The sequence below is a fragment of the Populus nigra genome, chromosome 3 (assembly GCF_951802175.1).
Source record: "Populus nigra chromosome 3, ddPopNigr1.1, whole genome shotgun sequence".
In the NCBI taxonomy this organism is placed as follows: domain Eukaryota; kingdom Viridiplantae; phylum Streptophyta; class Magnoliopsida; order Malpighiales; family Salicaceae; genus Populus; species Populus nigra.
Window position 1 is genome coordinate 20,572,526 of NC_084854.1, and position 19,032 is coordinate 20,591,557.

The following is a 19,032-nucleotide window of genomic DNA, read 5'->3' on the forward strand; positions in this document are numbered from 1 at the left end:
TTTTTTTTAATATTGAAACAATTACATATTGGATCAACTCAAATTTTATAACTTAACATGTTAAACCTACGATCCAAATCATGAATTTCACCGAGTTTAATATTTTTGTTTTTTAAAACTATTTTCTACTTAATTATATGATAAAAAAATATTCGTTAAATCAAGTATCAATAAAATATTGACAGATTGTTTAAAATTTTAATAACTTTATAAGAAGTAAATCAAAATAAATTATGAATGTCAATTTAAAATTAATTAATAATTGAATGATAAAATTAAAAAAAAAATTAATATAATTTAATGTTTTTAGCAAGTTGTAATTATTGTTTTTTTTTCCTGCTAAATGTTTATTTTATTGCAATTCTAACTCTTGAGTCGTACAAATACAGTATTGGTTATTAATAAAAATATAAAGGAGGAGGAGGAGTTAATGTAGCTTAGAAAGAAATCATTATTCAGAATAGTGGTTTAATAAAAATTTTCCCTATTTAATTAGACATTGAAGATAAGATAGTTTTTTTACCATGATACAATTATTTTTTATAAATTATATGAGAAGTTATTGTAACTTTATAAACAAATCATTGTTCATTAGAATAGTAATGTTACAAAATTATCCCTGAACAAAAAAAAACTAACTTAACTAGATATTGAAGTTAATATAGTTTTTTTCAACCATAACACAATTATCTTTTTATAAATTATACGATGTGAACAAAAATCTAAAGAAAATGAAAAGTTACTATAACTCTATAAACAAATCATTTAGCATAATGATTTGATAAAATTATCCTTGACTTAGAAAACCATTTCACTGGATATTAAAAATAAAATAATCTTTTCACCATGACATAATTATCCTTTACAAATCGTATAAGATTAACAAAAATCCAAAGGTGAAGGAGAAGTGATTGTAGCTCTAGAAACAATCACTATTCATCAGAATAGTAATATGACAAAATTGTTCATGACCCAAATTGAAAGTAAGATAATCTTTTCACCATAATATAATTGTTTTTTTTTACAATTTGTATAGGGTTAACAAAATCTAAAGGAAAATTTATTTCAATAATGATTTGACAAAATTATCTCTGACTCAAAAAACCATTTAACTAGATATTGAAGGCAATGTGATATTTTCACCATTACGCAATTGTCTTTTATAAGTTATACGGGGTTAAATTAGTCATTTTTATTTTTGCTGCACAGTAAAATTATCAATTTAACCATAGAATAAAAAATTATAATGTCTTTCACTCAAAGATATTTTGGTTTTTTTAAAATCAAGATAACCTAACTTCAGAGTCAAATAAAACCAAATGCATTATAAGTGTAAGATCATAAATTGATTTAATTATTAAAATATTAAAGTTTACAAATTAATTGTAAGCTTCCAAAGCAACTGCTTGATATTTTAAATATTTTCCAAACCATTTGAAAAATAAATAAATAAATGGAAGATGAATGCCACACACTCAATAATTAATAGTTCATCTATTTAGTTGGATCAATTATATTGAAACTTACTAATATATATATATATATAACACTTAAAATCAATTCATTTATTATACTAGAATATTAATACTTTCAAAGATTTAGAAGTCCAAAAACACACTTATAAACATTCATAAATTTAAATAATTTAAACCAATATTTTTGAACACAAACTTAGATTGTGCATCCATATTCAAAGCTAAATTTAGAGTAAAAAAAGTTACAGTTAATTTAACCACAATAAGTCATATTTTGCCACGTAACCAAGCATTAAATTCTAAATAAACATGTTTATAAATGCTAATGTATAACCCTAAAAAGCCAGATCCAAAATGCACAGCTACTCTTATCACAATAACGATGTGTCATATTTTTTCATATAACTAGATATCAAAATATAAATAAACATGTCTATAAGTTTCAATGTATAACCCCTAAAAACTGAGTCCAAAACATAGTCAATTAACTTTATATTTATATTCAATCCACAAATGAGTTTATAAAAACAAAACAAGTTCAAAACACTTTTATGGTCATAAACATGTTTTACAAAACACTTCACATTGTTCACAAATAATTTACCATGCATGATGCATCTAATTTACAAAACAATAAATATTTAAACAAGGGAAACTCATTTAGTGTGTGTGTATAAAACTTAAAAAATAACTAACCAAATAGATAAACATTTACTTAATATGTAAATTTAATATTAGCTTTAGAGACAATCAAACACTCCTAACACCTAACAATAACCGTTACTATAAATTATTTACTCGTTAATATCCAATGGAATACATGAGATTATTTCTAATTTCTAGTTTGATCAAAGTTTGAATATATCATTAGCTTAAATAACCCTAAAAGCTCATTCAAAAATCACCCAACACTATAACCATGTTATTAATGACCCTTTTTTAACTTATAAATATTTATTTTTAATAATTAAATACAGAAAATACCAATTATGGTTAAAACAATAACATTATAAAACTTGACAAGAAAAGGCTAAGAAACATTTTTATTTTTTTAAAAAACAATATTCTAAGCATAATTAAAGTGGAGATGTTAAAAATTATTAACCAACCATTTATTCCATTTATTAAGTAAATATATTAATTTGTATAGAAATCAGGTTCTTTATGAAATACCTCCCATGTATTTAGATTCTACATAAAAATAAATTAATTTTAATAAATTGAAATATTTAGAACCAAACCATAAAAGTTGTTCACTCTCGAACACAAATTTCAATTATTAACTACAAAATTTCAGTAATTAGAAATATTTTCTCATAAATTCTTAAAAAATATTAAAAGCACAATAAAAATCTTTGATAATATATTAAATATAAATAAAAACTTTTGGGGCCAATAAAACTTTTTGGTGAATTGCACTTTCCAATTAATTGAAAGATTTGCTTCAAAACAATTATGTTCTTATAAATTCAGATGACATACTTACAATAATTATAATTTTTAATTCACAACTTTGAATTGAGAAAATGACTTATCAAATTAAAGAACTCATGACATGCTCTAACCAGGTACCAAATTCTGACCACAACGCTAATAGTAAGATTAGATTTTGATGGCCTAAAGTCACTAGCTCATCATTTGTTTTTTATTTCTTTAATTTCACCATTACTTCAAAATAATATACCAAAAATATTTAAAATCACTTTTTCTATCAATCTAAAACTTCATTAGAACAACACCCCCTCTTTAAAAGTGATTAAAAAATTAAATATAAAAAAACCCTTGATTTTTAAATTTTTTAAGTAATTCTAACATGCATGCAAAACTCAATTAAAAGATAATAATAAATAACACACACCTTAAATTAATAAAAATGAATAAAGATTTTTTTGCTCCAGTTCAAATCTCTCTCTTGATCTTCATCTCTTTCCTTGTTGACGTGGAATTTGATTATATGACAAAAAAGAGTGTAAGTTAATTTAGGATTTTATTTTCTTTTCATTCTATAATTTATCTTGTAATCACTAATATACTCATGACTATTACTTATAATACCCTTAATTAATAATAAAAATAATAATAGAAAACCCAATTTATTATATATTTTTTTATCTATTATTACTATTTTTTTAAATCAACATATATATAATTATCAAAAAATGTGAAATGTCCAATATATTCCCCTAAAAATTCTGGTTATTACATCTTTACAACTTACAATCAATTAAAAAAAAACAAACCGCACCCATAAGTAAAAATCTTAAGATCAATGTAAGAACTATGAGATGATCATATTTTCAAAATATTCAAGATATTATTAGAAAAAAAAAGAGCTAGAAGACTGAAAAGAATCCCGGGAAAGGTAACAACTTCTCTATTTTTTATTTATTTATAAAAATAGAAGGGGAGATCTTAAACCCAAATACCATACTAAATCACAATATTACACACGCACTATCGTTAAAGAAATCACCACTTGCAGATAACAAATATTACTATGCATAATTAATTATTATAAATATGACTCTATTGAACAACAATTATATGGAAATTATATAAAAAAATATCTATATTACGTTACAAAAATTCATACTTTATTTCCAACAAAAACATGCATGAAGGTCAGACCACCCGCACATAGTAGTTATAAAAAAAATATCATTTTTAATGAAAAATATTTTTAAATATTATTTAAATCGTAAAAAAACATTTTATGTAATTAAAAATTGAAAAATGTATATAATTATTGCAATGCAAATCTTATCTTATTATATTATAAATTCAAAACACTAACCATAACAAGCACCATCATATCGGTAATGCAATTCAGAATTCAATCACTAATTGTTATTTTTATGTTTCAATGGAGGGATGACACAAAGCATGTAGGGATGACACAAAGCATGTAGAGAGTGTAATGGCAAATATATGCCTTAAAATACTTTATTGTTAAACTATATATTAATAAATAAACTTAAAAGATAAATTATTTCCAAGTTGCATTATATTATCCATATAAAATAACTTAATAAATTCAATTATTTTTTTTTTACTTTTAATTGATTATAAAACATTTATTAACAAGTTAAATAATATTTTTTTATCTAAAAATAATAAACATCCTCAAATAAATTTAGACATCAATGGATACTAGGATAATGTTTGAAACTATGGTAATTATTGCCTTTTAAATTATTTTTTATTTTGAAATGTATCAAAATAATTATTTTTTTATTTTTAAAATTTAATTTTGACATAAACACATTAAAACGATCTAAAATCATAAAAAAACTAATTTGAAAAAAAAATTAAAATTTTTTAAAATACATTTTGAATACAAAAACAAATATACTTGGAATACCTTATTCAAACAAAAAAAGCTAAATACAAATACATTTGCAGATATAACACAGTCGTTTGAAGTTTTGAGTTTCAAAAAACTTGAAAACATGGCTGGTCCCGTGATCGGGTCGGGCGACATTCCCTCATTACTATCTCGTTTAATTTGTTGATGATCGCAAGCCTTTATGGGCCCACAAGGCTAGATCCAGATCAATTCAAATAAATAAAAGGCCCAATTCCCATCATCCTCATGATGTTTTGAAATTTTAAAAACGAACCCAACGGTCTAGTGCTTTCAAATTCCTCAACCTGATCTACTATTTCAGTTTCTTTGTTCTCTCTGGAAAGTGGAATCCTCCCTACAAAAATCACTAAGCGTTTTAGCAATGGAAGTTCAAAGCTGTTCAGTAAAAACACCCAAATCCCTTCAAACAAAACCCATGGACCCCAGCTGCACCTCTAAGGTTAGAGTAATTGTAAGGGTACGCCCCTTTCTCTCTCACGAAATTCCTGCAAAAAATGGCAACCCAACTTCCTGTATTTCTGTTCTTGATCCAGATCCTGACTCCAGAGATGAAGTCGCTGTTCATCTTCAAGATCCTGACACCAGGTCAGTGCCTTTTCTTTTACTTTCTCTATGGGCTGCTGCTAATAATTTTGTGGGTTTTTTTAACTGTGGTTTCTTTTCTTTTCTCATTTTTTAATGCATAGCCGAAAGGAGTCCTATCAGTTGGACGCTTTTTTTGGTCAAGAGGATAACAATCTTAGATCCATTTTTGAGAGAGAAGTAAGCCCTTTAATTCCCGGGATGTTTAGGGGCCGTAATGCTACAGTTTTTGCTTATGGGGCTACTGGCAGTGGAAAGACCTACACTATGCAGGTATGCTCCCAGAAGAGACTCCCAGCTCCTTTTCTTTCCCGGACCAGCTCAACTCCTAAATTAGTACAGCTTGTTTGGCTGCTGACAAACCTAAGGAAAAAGAAAGAACAAGTAAAGGGCTAACCTAACCTCATACTATTTGGTCCCCATCCTATCACAAATCCTCAATTACTCCTTCCGTCTAAAATCCTTGTAATTTTTTTACTGGAAACGTTAAGTTCTAAAAACTTGCATCATTTTATTACAATAAATAGGTAATTTAAATGGAAAACATTAGACGGTTTTGAATGGAGACCTAATTGAGAATTTTCTGGTACATTAGGGGTTATTGGTGTATGGGTTGGAGATTAATCTGAGGTGACTTGGAAGCGTTAAGCTGTTTTGCTGTTGGGAATAAAGTCTTTAGCAAATACAGTAGCATTGACGTTCAGTGTATATGCATTTTGTTACTTAAGATTTAGCAGCTAGTGAATTTTGAGTTTTTTCGCTGTTATAAGTGAGTCTAAGGCCACTGAGACATGGTTGATGCTGCAGGGTACCAACTTGTTGCCAGGGCTAATGCCACTGGCCATGTCCACTATCCTGTCTATGTGTCAGAGAACAGGAAGTAGGGCAGAGATTTCATATTATGAAGTGTATATTGAAAGGTGTTATGATCTATTAGAAGTTGGATCGAAAGAAATTGTTATTCAGGACGATAAAGATGGGATGGTGCACCTCAAGGGACTATCTCGAGTCCCGGTCAATTCAATTTCTGAATTTCAAGAGGTGTTTTCTCGTGGAATTCAGAGGCGTAAAACTGCAGACACAGGTATCAATGATGTCTCTAGTAGGAGCCATGGAGTTCTTGTGGTAGCTGTCTCCACACCAGGTAGCGGTGATTCTGGGACTGTTGTATCTGGGAAGCTTAACCTAATCGATTTGGCAGGTCATCTCTACACGATACCTACTCAAAATTGACCACGATTCGGTTAATCTAGACTCTGTTTTTCTTATTTCTATTTGTTATTTAATCAGGTAATGAAGATAACAGGAGGACTTGTAATGAAGGGATACGTCTACTAGAGAGTTCTAAAATCAACCAGTCATTGTTTGCATTATCTAATGTTATCCGTGCACTGAACAACAAAGAACCCCGAGTACCATACCGAGACAGCAAATTAACTCGTATTTTGCAGGACTCTCTTGGAGGAGCCAGTCATGCTTTGATGGTTGCTTGCCTTGTAAGTAGCATTCATTCATCCATCTTGTCATCAGATGCTCTTAACATTCTTGGACACGTGAATTTAATTGTGTTTGTCAATGGTAGAATCCAGGAGAGTACCAAGAATCTGTTCGGACAGTGAGCTTGGCTGCTAGGTCGAGGCACATTTCAAATTTTGTTCCGTCAACCCATAAACAAGATACTCCGAAGGTTAAAGTTGATATGGAGGAAAAACTGCGAACTTGGCTTGAATCTAGAGGGAAGACAAAGAGTGCACAAAGAATAGATGCATATGGTTCTCCATTCCCTCCAAGTTCTATCACGAAACCAAATTACAGCTCCGCAAAAGCTAAGGTCAACACCTACCGGAAAATTTGTAATGCTAAAGAGAGGTATGGACTTAATTAAGCTGATGAAAATCTCCAATTAAATTGAAGCCTAGTTATTTGAAAGTGTCGAATTAAATTGCGGCCTGATTATTTGAAAGTCTCAAAGCACAACTTGATCTTTTTTCTTTTTTCCTATTGCTGATTTATATGGTTAGATCCTAACCTGATTTATGTTTTTCACGATATGCTTAAATCTTACGCAGGGGATCGTCTGTACCATTCAGAAGTTTATTTAATGATGAAGGTTTAACTGATTCATGCTTGGAAGTGAGTTCTTAGCAACTTGTGTCATTTGCAGACTTGTTTCCTTCCACAGAAACAAATAGATGTTAAATTTTAGTATTTAACATATGAATCTAAATTCAATTTTCAGAGTACGAATTGTGCTGCCGAGGAAAATAGGGAAAAGATCGGTGCTGATTCTACTGAAATTTCCTTGGAATCATCAATACACTTACCCAGTATGTAGCCACTATCCGAAGACTTGTTATTTTCTTGTTTCATACATCTAAGGAATCCAATCAAATTTGAATTCATTTTAGTTTGTTTTATGTTAATCTATGAGAGGTTTCTTAAGGATTTAAAGGTGGAAACTTTGCAATTATGCAGTTGAGCCATTGGACAAGGAATATAAGATAACATCAACAAAGTCAAATAACTCAGTTGGAACATCACCCATTGCTGAAGTGAAGTGTACAGAGAGAAGTCCTTTAAGAAAAGTTCTCTCCCCCATCAATGCAAATGTAAACCAAATTCGCCACGAGGAAGTAGCCTGCAAGTGTCCAGTTCAGTTTGAGCCAAAAACACCTTCTACTGCAACCTGTGCAAAAGAAAAGTTTGTAACAATCAGCACCCCACTTGACAAATTTAATGCAATGAGTTCAAGTTTAAAGGTAAAATAGAAGAATCAACTTTGTAAAGCACACTGAAGTTTCTTCAAGTTGTAGATCTGATTTCTAGAAATTTGATGTGCAGAGCTCTCTTATGCAAGAATATGTTGATATCTTGAATACCGCTAGCAGGTAACTTCTGCTCAAATCTCTACGTTTGTTTTGATTTTCGATGTTTTGTATTTGTCCTTGTTGTCCAAAGAAACTAAACTTGCAATTGGCTATTTCATTTACAGAGAGGAACTGTTGGAAATAAAGGTAACTTCAGCAGATTGAACAATCATGTGGCTTCTATGACTTTTCTGTTAATTCCTTACGACCATCTTGGTCATTATGCAGGGGATTGGAGTGAGATTAGCAGATTACATAGCTGAACTCCGGGAAACAAGCCCTTTAAAATCGGTAAGCACGACCTGTAAACCTTATCATGAACAGGTTTTTCATGTTCTTATATACTAGTTACTGCTAGTAATATAGTGACGATTTATGGTTTTTCATGCTGCAGCTGAGTGATTTAGAGAAGATTGGTCTCTCGTCTAAGCAGGTTTACAACATGTTCAGCAAAGCTGCAAGAGGCATCTTCGATAAACAAGACGGTGCGCAGCTCAGAGAAGAGTTAATGTAGGATCAAATTTGGTTAACTATAACAATGATGTAGAAATAGCAATGTATGTCCTTAATTTGCTAGTGTGAGTGAGAGACTAATTTGATGCAATATGCTTTACTGCTTTCATTTACAGAGAGCAGTCATTGAAGTAGATTATTACCTAAACACTAAAATAACTGTAGCGAACAGTGAAGTATTTTAATATATGCTTTTAATCATGTTTTAACAATTTTTTTTGTTTAGCTAGTTTAAAGATCGTGGGTTCGAGATTGTTTTTTTTTTTTTTTAACAAGGGACGAACAAGATGTTGTCCTTGCCTTTAAAAAAATTAAAATAAAGCAGTCAAGTGCGTGGGCTGACTTGCTACTGGTGGACCAAGTATTGGCCCGCCTTTATATTGTGATCGACAACCGTGTTTGGTTTTTTTATTATATAAAAAATAAAAAGTTAATGATATGTAATCGACCAGTCATGCAGGCCTGACCTGTTACTGGTGGGACACCTGTTACTGCCGGGCCTAACACTTACCATCCTTCCTCCTCTTCTTCTTCCCATTATTTATTTATTATTTTTTTTTACATTCTGAAAAAGATTTAATTGTTTATTTACTTTTTATTTTTAACATGTTTTTTAAATATTATTAAAATTTTAATTATTATGTATCTGTCATTGCGCACTAGTTATTACAGATCATCTATCTTAAGTAATTGGCAAAGATTATCTATCTATCTTTAGTAATTGGCAAAAAAATAATATCGGAGCTATTTACTAAAAATTAATTTTCTTTTAAAATTAATATTTCTAAATTGTTTTGATTTAAATTTTTAATCACAGTCTCATAAACAAGCTATTTATTTTTCCGTTTTAAAAATATTTTTTAAAAGATTTGTTATTTTTATTATTTTTTTAAATTAATTTTGAATCTTATTTTTTATTTTTACTATATTCTAATATACTAATATTAAAAATAATTTATTTCAATATAAAGATATTTCCAAATAAAAAAACTTAAAAAATAATATCTAATCCGAATAAACAAGGACAACTGGACGGTCATCAGCCAGGCTAATCCAGAGCAGAAAGTCAATGGCCCAATTTCGCGATATTTCCTTTTCTTTCTCTCCACCATTCTTTTACTATTGACGTGGCATGCTCTGACGGGCTCTATCAATCGGTTTCCATGATATGGATGAATGGTTCCAAAACTCAGCGGGACCAAGACCGCCTTCCTTATCTCTGCAACCTCAACCTTCCAAGATTCACATTCCCTCAAGAACTCGCCTCTCCTAATAAACCCTTAAATAACCCAATTAAAACCCACCAGTAGTTTATTTTCTTACATAGTAGCGATCAAACAAGTGAAAAATCTTCAGAATGGATGAATGAGTGTGTGCATTCAGTCAGTCAGTTTCATGCATGCATGCATGATGCATGTATGCCTGAAAAGGCAGAAGCAGTACATCCATCCCATCATACATACACACACAATCGATCATAAACAGCATATAATCATAGCAACGCTACCATTTTAATTATACAAGAAAGATAAACAGGACGACAAGCAGCTAACACGACTTAAGACTTGATACTAGAGAGGAAGCCCCAGAGCTGCAAATCCAAGAAGATTTGCAGAAAACAAGCCATGAATATATACTAGCTACTTTATTGAAACTTGTTGAAGACAAGAGACAACCCTTTTAAACGCCTAGTAGATGAAATATATTTCTTGTCAATCCGTTGATGCGATGATCATTTCTTGAATCAACGCAGCCAGCGGATCGCTCTCATTTACAAGTGCAAGGATCGCAGGTACAGTTGGCTCCACACTTGCAGCCACTCTCGGCTCCCACGACCGTCTCAGCAGCTCCCGCAAAGTGACCCTTCTCTGGTGCCACACCAAGAACCAGAGTTTCTTTGGTGATCGTCTCTGAGGAGCTCATGTCAGGGTACATCTTGCATCTGCAAGTTAACAATATCATTTTAACAAAAAAAAGCATCAAAACTATCAAGAATTAGGGGAAAATAATGAATCAATCTCACCCTCCACAACCGCTGCCGCACTTGCAGCCAGAGCCACACCCACAGTTTCCTCCACAGCAAGACATCTTCACGAAGGGAATAGGGGATATAAAAGCTGAATGACACTTATGTTTGAACGAGTAAAAGAGGGATGTGCATACCCTCACTTTATAGGCAGGTGAGGAGAGAGACTTCGAGGATATCCACCGTCCATTTGTCATGATCTTACGTCATGCTTATCCCTGCATATCTGTCCAAATCTGTACCCGCTGTCTATACACGTTGCGGTTCTTGAACCCTCAAATCCCTCCTTCGTTGGCTATTCTGGTATTTTCAACACCATTTTGTTGACCTTAAGTTTAAACCCCGTCGGATTTGATCACTTGGAGTTCAATCCAACGGTGTTCCGTTTGCAGTATGTCGTTTCGTAGGCCAGGACCGGCATTTGGCATCAAGATGGGTCTCACGTGTCCTTCATTGCATTAAAATTTCATGCAAGGAAACTGCGCGAAGTGCGGCTGCCAAAAGATAGAGTTTTTTTTTTTTTTTTTTTTCTAGTCCTCGTTAGTAATTTAAGAAATGGTAAGCACACCAATTCCTAGATAATATTGGATTTTTTTTATTTGTATGCAAACATGTAATTATTTGTCAGCATAAAAAAACGAAAAATTGATTAATTATTTTGGGCTTTTCTAAAATAGCGTAAGAAATCGGTAAATTGATTTTTTTTTCTGGACTTTTCTATAATAACTTGAAGTGACTAAATTTTTAGTAATTTTCTGTAAGTAATTAATATGATTATGTCAGGTATATATATTAGAATAATAATAAAAAAAAACCTTGTATACCAGAGAGCCAACATCTCAAAAACTTTTAAGAACTAAATATATTTATTAAATCATATGAAAGGCATTTAAAGTGTAGATTACACGTTTGTTTTAAATCAATAGACATTTATAATATTTTTTAAACATAATTATTATAGTATAAAAAACAATAGCAATTAAAGCTTTGTTATTATTTTAATATTATTACATTTTAGTGAAGCTAAAACTATTTTAGCTTTTATTTCACACTTTAAAACCACTTCATTGGACACTAGACTGTGACGAGTATCTTGAATTAAAACAATATTACATACATAATAGTAATTACTAAATTATTGACACATGATGTGGATCAGATTATTATTTTTTTTATTTAAAAAAAATATTCAATACATTGCTAATGTGATTTTCAATAAAATTTTTTTTATTATAAACTTAAAATATTATATATCTATATTGGATAATTTTTTAAATATCGATATGGTGATATATTAGATGACACTTGTTTTTAAATATTAAAATGATAATATATTGAATTAACTCGGATTAATCTTTAAAGACTTTAACCGTAATAACCCTACACAATAAAAAAAAACAAAACAAAATTATGAAAGTAAATACCTTATCAACTTATTGCTGAATGATAAAATTGAAAAAAAATATTAAATTAAAAAAAACAAAAAAACTACTCGGGTCAACCTACCAAACAAGCAATTCGAGTCATGAAATCAAGATAAACTCCATGAAAAACAAATTAAATAAACTATTTTTCAACCAATCCAATGTTTTTTCAGTTATCTTTATTTCTGATATCATTATTAGGGTATCACATGAAAGTTTTTAACAAAAAAATGAATAGTTAGGTTTTGTTATAAGAGCTAAAGTCTTGTATTAAAATAGTATAAAGATCAACTTTATACTTTTTTTATTGGGATGACTTGTGATCTTCTTAATTCAATATTGATTATGAGGCTAAGATATTTCATAAAAATCAAATAAAAAAATATTATAAAACTCAATTCTCAAAATGGTGAAATTAAATTTTTTTTTTGAAAAAATAACATAAAAACATCTTAAGCCAACTTGGACTAACCTGTTAAGCACTATTTATAGGTCATGATGCTGAAATAATATAATAGAAAATAAACAAAACAAACAATGAAGTCCAATATTTTCAATCAATTCAATATTAAATAATAAAATTTTTTAAAAAAACTTAAGTCAACAAGATTAACCCATCAAAATCACAATTTGTGTCATAATAGTATGATAACTTAATAAAAAATAAATTTAATATTAAATAATAAAATTTAAAAAAAACAAAAACAAAGGACTATATCAACGCAAATATAATATTAAGTACGTGGTCCACCTTGGAAGATAAGGGAAGGGTTACTCCAATACAAGCGAACCAACCAAAGGGTGATAGCAACTACTTTAGAAGCGTGATTTACTTAATTTTTACAGTCCTGAAGGCTCAAGGAAGGTCGCAATTAATAATGTTGTTGAAGAGTACAAGTTTAACCAACAATCAATTGATTCCTCTCCATCAACAGATGTAAATGAATGAAAGGCAAGGTTTTGACAGGGAATATAGGAGCTCATTGCCACCGAACGACACTTCTACATTCCATGCAATTTTCTCTTCTTCAAGAGGGTGGAAGATATGTCGTTTTCTATGGAGGGGGAAAAAACAAAATAAACGCCCACCGTGGGGCTCGAACCCACGACCACAAGGTTAAGAGCCTTGCGCTCTACCAACTGAGCTAGACGGGCTACCTGACTCTGGCTACTGCACTTACATCATTAGATATAGTTTAAACCCGACAAATTCTATCCCATCAGGAGCTCATACCGTACCGTCCAAAATGTAATGCCGATAAACTTTTTCTTTCTGAAGAATAATGTCACTAGTTGACTGTGGTGATAAAAGTCTATGGTATAGAAGTTTGTGAAAAGAAAGGAGAGAGCATTGGAAAATGACAAAGGGAGTATAGGAAAAAAAAAAAAAAAAGGACAGATAAATATTTTTACGAGGGGAAAAAAAAAATATACAGCAAAAGGTGAAGTGCACGCGCCTGACGAAGTAATTTTTTGTTCATTAAGGGGGTGGGGTGGGGGATGTCTGTCCCTTATTTTTATTTAAAATAAAAAACACAAACGACACGTCGGTTGTGTTTGTCGTAAATAAAATATCGCGCGCCGTCTTTTTTTTAAACATGCGGCCTCGGATTTGTCCAGCACGCTAATCACTTGATCTATTTAATTTCATTATGTAGGAGCTCAACCAGTGATGAAAACTTAGGATTAATTTTTTTTTTGTTGATTTCATGTTTGAATTATATGATTTTTTATATAATAATTACTAGAGGCTTACATGATCGTTAATTTTAGAATTTATAAGATTACTCGAGGTATGCACAAGTTAACCCGAACATCCATATTAATTAAAAAAAATAAATTTAATTTAAAATAATAAAAGAAATATATTAACTCATTTTTTTTAGTTGTTAGTATAAAAAGTTTAATGATATATGAGATGTTAATAGATTCAGTCAGGATGGTTTTTTTTTAAATATATCCATATTCATATATTTATTATTATCCTTTACCTTTTATTCGTATCCAATCAGACAGATGAGGTCAGGTGAAGATATATTTTTTTTAATCTTCATTTATTGGATATCCAACATGATCCAATTCAGAATTTTAATTTAAAAAATCTCTTTTAATTTTTTTATAATACCCCACAAAATTATATACTAATACAAAGATCTAAGATATCTAATAGTCTTATTTTTCTAAATCATATTAAAATTTTAATATTAGATATTGTGATTTAAAAAACTAAAACTACATCGTTGTTAATTCCATGTTAATTAGTAGTAATTTGTCAATAACCAGTATAATTATTTACATGAATCATTCAATTATGTATTTATTATTTGTTAAACAGCTTATATAATTTACCACATAATACTTTAGAGATACTCCTTATCTATAAAGTTATTATCAATTTCACCCTTCATCAATCACATCCATCAATTTTATCCTCAATGTTACCCAATGTTTGTTTCAATTCAACCCTTATGTTTCACATTCCATCCAATTATGTTAACAATCAAATCCCTTTAAATAAATCAAATTTATTATTTAAATTAATAAAAGTTAATGAAGGAAAAACATTAACTTAAATTGAAAATCTTGGAAAAATTCAAATCCCATTTAAACTCAAAACTAAGAAAATCTTAAAATTATAAGTTAAGAAAATAAAAAATCCAATGAAACTCAAAATTTAAAACTTAAATTTGTTTTTATTTTTTTAGGGTTTCAAATATTTTTACTATTGATTTTGTTTATTTCACTCCTTTTAAATTCTTAATTTAATAAATATTTAAATTTTAGAGTTGCAATATAGACATTAACATATTATATTAAGCACTGATTTGGAGGACGAGTGGACAAAAGGCATAATTGAAAACATTAGATAACGTTAAGGGTAAAATTAAGGGATACAATTACTAAAAAATAATATTGATAATGACCCCACAAATGAAAGTTATTTTTGTAGCTAACCCTATTAATATTTATATCAACAAAGAACAATTTTTACACTTTTTTTAATTAATAATTATTGTTAATATCATATATTTACAATTTTAAAGTAAAGTTGTGAAACTTAGATTGATTTTGTAGGTTTGCAATATTATATTTTAATAATAATTATATATATTAAAAAGAGTAAAAATATTGAATCTAGTGCAAGTTGGATGATGGATGATGAGGCGGATAAACTCTCTAGTCACTTTCATATCTGATTTAGGACTTGTTTGGAAACTGTAATTTTTTAAATTTTAATTTTTTTTATTAAAAAATAAATATTTTATATTTTTATATATGGTTTTGATATGCTACACAATATGTTTTGGATTTTGAACACCTTCTAAGCCAAGTCGTCGTTTTCCCCAATCAAATATTAGTATTCTGAAAGCAGAATCACTTGTGCACCAACCTGACACAAATAGGATTTAAATCTTTTCAAGTGCCAAAAATTTGTTATCAAGGATTTAAATTATTGGCCTTTTCCGCAGAAAAACGATTGGCAGCGTGCTGTGTGCTTTGTATAATGGAAGAAAGCTGACCAGTTCGCCATGTATCTTTTGTTTTCTTATTCAAGATGGTTAAGGTTCAACATCTGGTAAAAAAAAAACACGAAAATAAAAAATTATTTTTAATACAGTTTATATGCATTTTAATTAATTTTATAGATCCTGAAACTAATAATTATATAATAATTATATACACCTTCAATAATTTTAAAATTTATGAGATTGTGACTAATATCTTTTGAAAAAATAAATTTAAAATCTAATTAGTTAATTAATAAAAAATTGATACGAGATAAGCTCATTAGACGAGGAAGGGCGACAAAGATGGCACGTCTCGACAATAATCAGGAGTACAACAAATAAATGTTGAGGAATTTTTCCTTCGAAAAAAGACTCATAATGCACTAAAGTGCTTGGATCCTGCCCAACATGCTTGAGGTCCAGTATGATATAGATTTTGGACAACCTTCTAAGCTTCCCAATGTTTTTCTTTCTTTTAATTTGTAATTAAATTTTATTTTGGTCCTTTTTTTTCCTTGTTGGGTTTCTCCCACCAATCTTCTTTCTTAATTTATTTCTTTCTCAATTTTTATATTTTGATTTTTTTTTCTAAAAAGATATCAACTAGAGAGAAATAGTCAAAATTACATGTCGTTTATAACAGCAGACAATGTATCGTCTATAGCAACAGAAGATGCAATGTCTGCTAGTGTAGATTTCAACGATAAGAGAGGTCATTAGAAAGTCAGGCAGTGAACCAATTTTTACCTAATAACATGAAAACACATACCAATAAAAACAAATTAATAACTAAAAAAACACTATTAAAATTCACAGTATTTTTACTCGCAATAATGTATAATAAAAAGCCTAAACCATTTAGCTGTTATATAAATGACATTCACAATTATTCATGGCCTGGTTGATGCGGTGAATTTCAAATGGGCCAGATTTAGTATTCAAACAAAGCCCAAACCAAAAGTAAAGTAAGAGAATACAGAATTAGTGGGCCTCTGGGTAGCTAGGTGAAAAGGAAAACACCATTTGGTCAGAGGCTCCGTTAATTTTAGTAGTGCAAAAAGAAAAAGGTACCTTTCCTCCCAAACTTGTTGAGGTTTCTGGGGTGAATTGGACAAACAGCTAATAAAATAAAAGGAACGAACAAATATATATATATATAAAGTGAAATAATACATTTTTAAAATGTTGTTCAAAATCGCAACATTTAACTTTTTGGGAGGTACCCATATAAATAATTATGTGAAAAGTCTAAAGATTCAAGGGATTTAAGGTTGGTGATTGAGTTAGGGACTGTGCCAGAGAACGAGTCTGAATGCAGAGTCAAGGTTTGTAGGTGGATAAGCGAGGAGATGGAGGAGAGGATAAGGCCATAGAAGTTGTTGTCTACAGGGTTGAGGATAGTGAGGCTAGTGAGTTGGGAGATGAGTGGGGTGAGTTGGCCCGAGTGGCCATCTGGATCAAGGTGATGCACAGGGGCCGGTGGGGAAGTCCCATGAGGCAGGGAAAAAGACCATGGCTGGATTGAACTTGGCTTGACCGAGGCTTCGACAGTAGAGATGTCGATTTTTGGTGTTGAAAGAATGGAGGAGGAGGAGGAGCTGAGAGAGGCTGCAGGTTTTGAGAACACCATGGTTTTGAAAACCATTATTTGGGAATTGAATTATCTGTAATATTAGTAGGACCAATTTGAAATTAATTAAATTGAATGGTTTTTTTAGTTTTCAGTTACTTTTTATTTATAAAATTTGAAACATAACCGAACCAAACTATTTTCCTTTTACCCACAAAAAAAAATGGCATAAACAGGTCTAAGCTAGAAGTCTTGTAAAGCTGACTCGGTAAAAAGGCGAATATATATTAATGACATCATAATATATATTAATGACATCATAATCATGAAGACAAGTTACTAACTCGGTATTTTAGTTGTCGGTCCATTCCTAATTAGTCATTGGAATTGTGTATATATCAAATAATTTCCTCAAAATGACAATAAACAAAAGTAATTAATTAATTAGTCAATATATACGATCCCAAGGCTAACTTGAAAATCACGAGAGAAAAAATTCCCTCGGATGCACTTTGACATTGTCTGTCAAATGTCAATGGTAGTGCCTGAAACCTTTCAAGTTGTGCAAAGATATTATGGATATTGTATATACACTTGCAAGTTGCTCTAATTAATATTCTAAAATGCCGAAGTTGACCCGCAATGAAATAAAAAAAAATTCCCCCGTAAATTTTAAAGGTGGCTTTTCCTTTCAACGAATGGAGGAAGTAAGTTGAGGAATATTCTAAATATCAAATATTATAATGTGAGCATGGTATAACATACTAGCTATTTAACGCTTCTTTGCGGGTCATATTAATTATATTTTAAAAGCTCACAACTTAAAAGATAAATATAAATAAAACTGATTAAATAATCTCACACTATAACAAATATTATACAATGATAAACACATCAGCAATATAATTTAAAAATAAATATTGTTCATTTTAAAAAATAAACTTTATTTTTATATAAAAAAATTATAGATGAATTAGAATAATACATTAAAAAATAAAATACATCAAAACAACAAAAAAAACTTATATTTAAAAAATAAACATACAAAAATCATGATCTAAATTATGAGACCGGATAAACCCATATAAAAAATTTGAAGATAATTAGAAAATCAATATTAAAAAAACTATTTCATAACAATAAGATTGTACAAAGCTGAATTTCAAAAAAATTAAATATCAAACTAGAAAAAAATTAATTACACAAAATGATCAAAAAATAATTAATTAGAGGGATCAAAAAATTTTAGTTGGAGGGTTTCAATGAATTGAAAATTAGCTCTAATAAAAAGAAAAAAAATAAAAGAATGACAGTCAAACTAAAAAAAAATAAAACAATAGAAAATTTGATTGAAAGATGAAATTAAAAGAGAGAAAAAAATTTCAACAAAAGTGTCAAGGATAAAATCAGAAATTTTAAAAAATGAGGACCGAAATGAAAAACCAAACATACCAAAAATTATAATTGAATGACTAAATTGAAAAGAATAAAAATTTCTATAAATGGAAAAGGAATAAAATAAAAAATTAATAGAATGAGAACTGAAATTGAAAAGTAAGAAACAAAGAGGATAATGATGTACATTACCTGTTAGGAGAGAGAAAAGAAGAAGAAAAAAAATCAAACTACCATATGAGTCAATCCGATCATCATAAGATACCATATGCCATTTCAAATGGAAGAGGACACGACGACGCAT

The 19,032-nt window shown here is 29.7% G+C and overlaps 2 protein-coding genes and 1 non-coding gene across 3 annotated transcripts; 1 reads left to right on the forward strand and 2 right to left on the reverse strand.

Annotated features, from left to right (window-relative positions):
- Nucleotides 1–5,095: 5,095 nt before the first annotated feature.
- Nucleotides 5,096–9,016, forward strand: LOC133689678 (kinesin-like protein KIN-10B). The gene is made up of 12 exons (XM_062109649.1): nucleotides 5,096–5,427; nucleotides 5,529–5,697; nucleotides 6,232–6,625; nucleotides 6,715–6,920; nucleotides 7,007–7,293; nucleotides 7,494–7,557; nucleotides 7,664–7,751; nucleotides 7,900–8,183; nucleotides 8,266–8,312; nucleotides 8,417–8,438; nucleotides 8,520–8,582; nucleotides 8,686–9,016. The coding sequence occupies exons 1-12, from the start codon at nucleotides 5,204–5,206 to the stop codon at nucleotides 8,803–8,805; spliced, it is 1,968 nt and encodes a 655-aa protein (XP_061965633.1). The 5' UTR covers nucleotides 5,096–5,203; the 3' UTR covers nucleotides 8,806–9,016.
- Nucleotides 9,017–10,277: 1,261 nt separating this feature from the next.
- Nucleotides 10,278–10,987, reverse strand: LOC133689679 (metallothionein-like protein type 2). The gene is made up of 2 exons (XM_062109650.1): nucleotides 10,828–10,987; nucleotides 10,278–10,746 (listed from the first exon to the last, which is right to left on the reverse strand). Exons 1-2 carry the CDS (start codon nucleotides 10,890–10,892, stop codon nucleotides 10,572–10,574), a joined length of 240 nt encoding a protein of 79 aa, XP_061965634.1. The 5' UTR covers nucleotides 10,893–10,987; the 3' UTR covers nucleotides 10,278–10,571.
- Nucleotides 10,988–13,336: 2,349 nt separating this feature from the next.
- Nucleotides 13,337–13,409, reverse strand: TRNAK-CUU (transfer RNA lysine (anticodon CUU)). Its single transcript has one exon. It is a non-coding gene; the product is annotated as a tRNA-Lys (tRNA).
- Nucleotides 13,410–19,032: the final 5,623 nt, after the last annotated feature.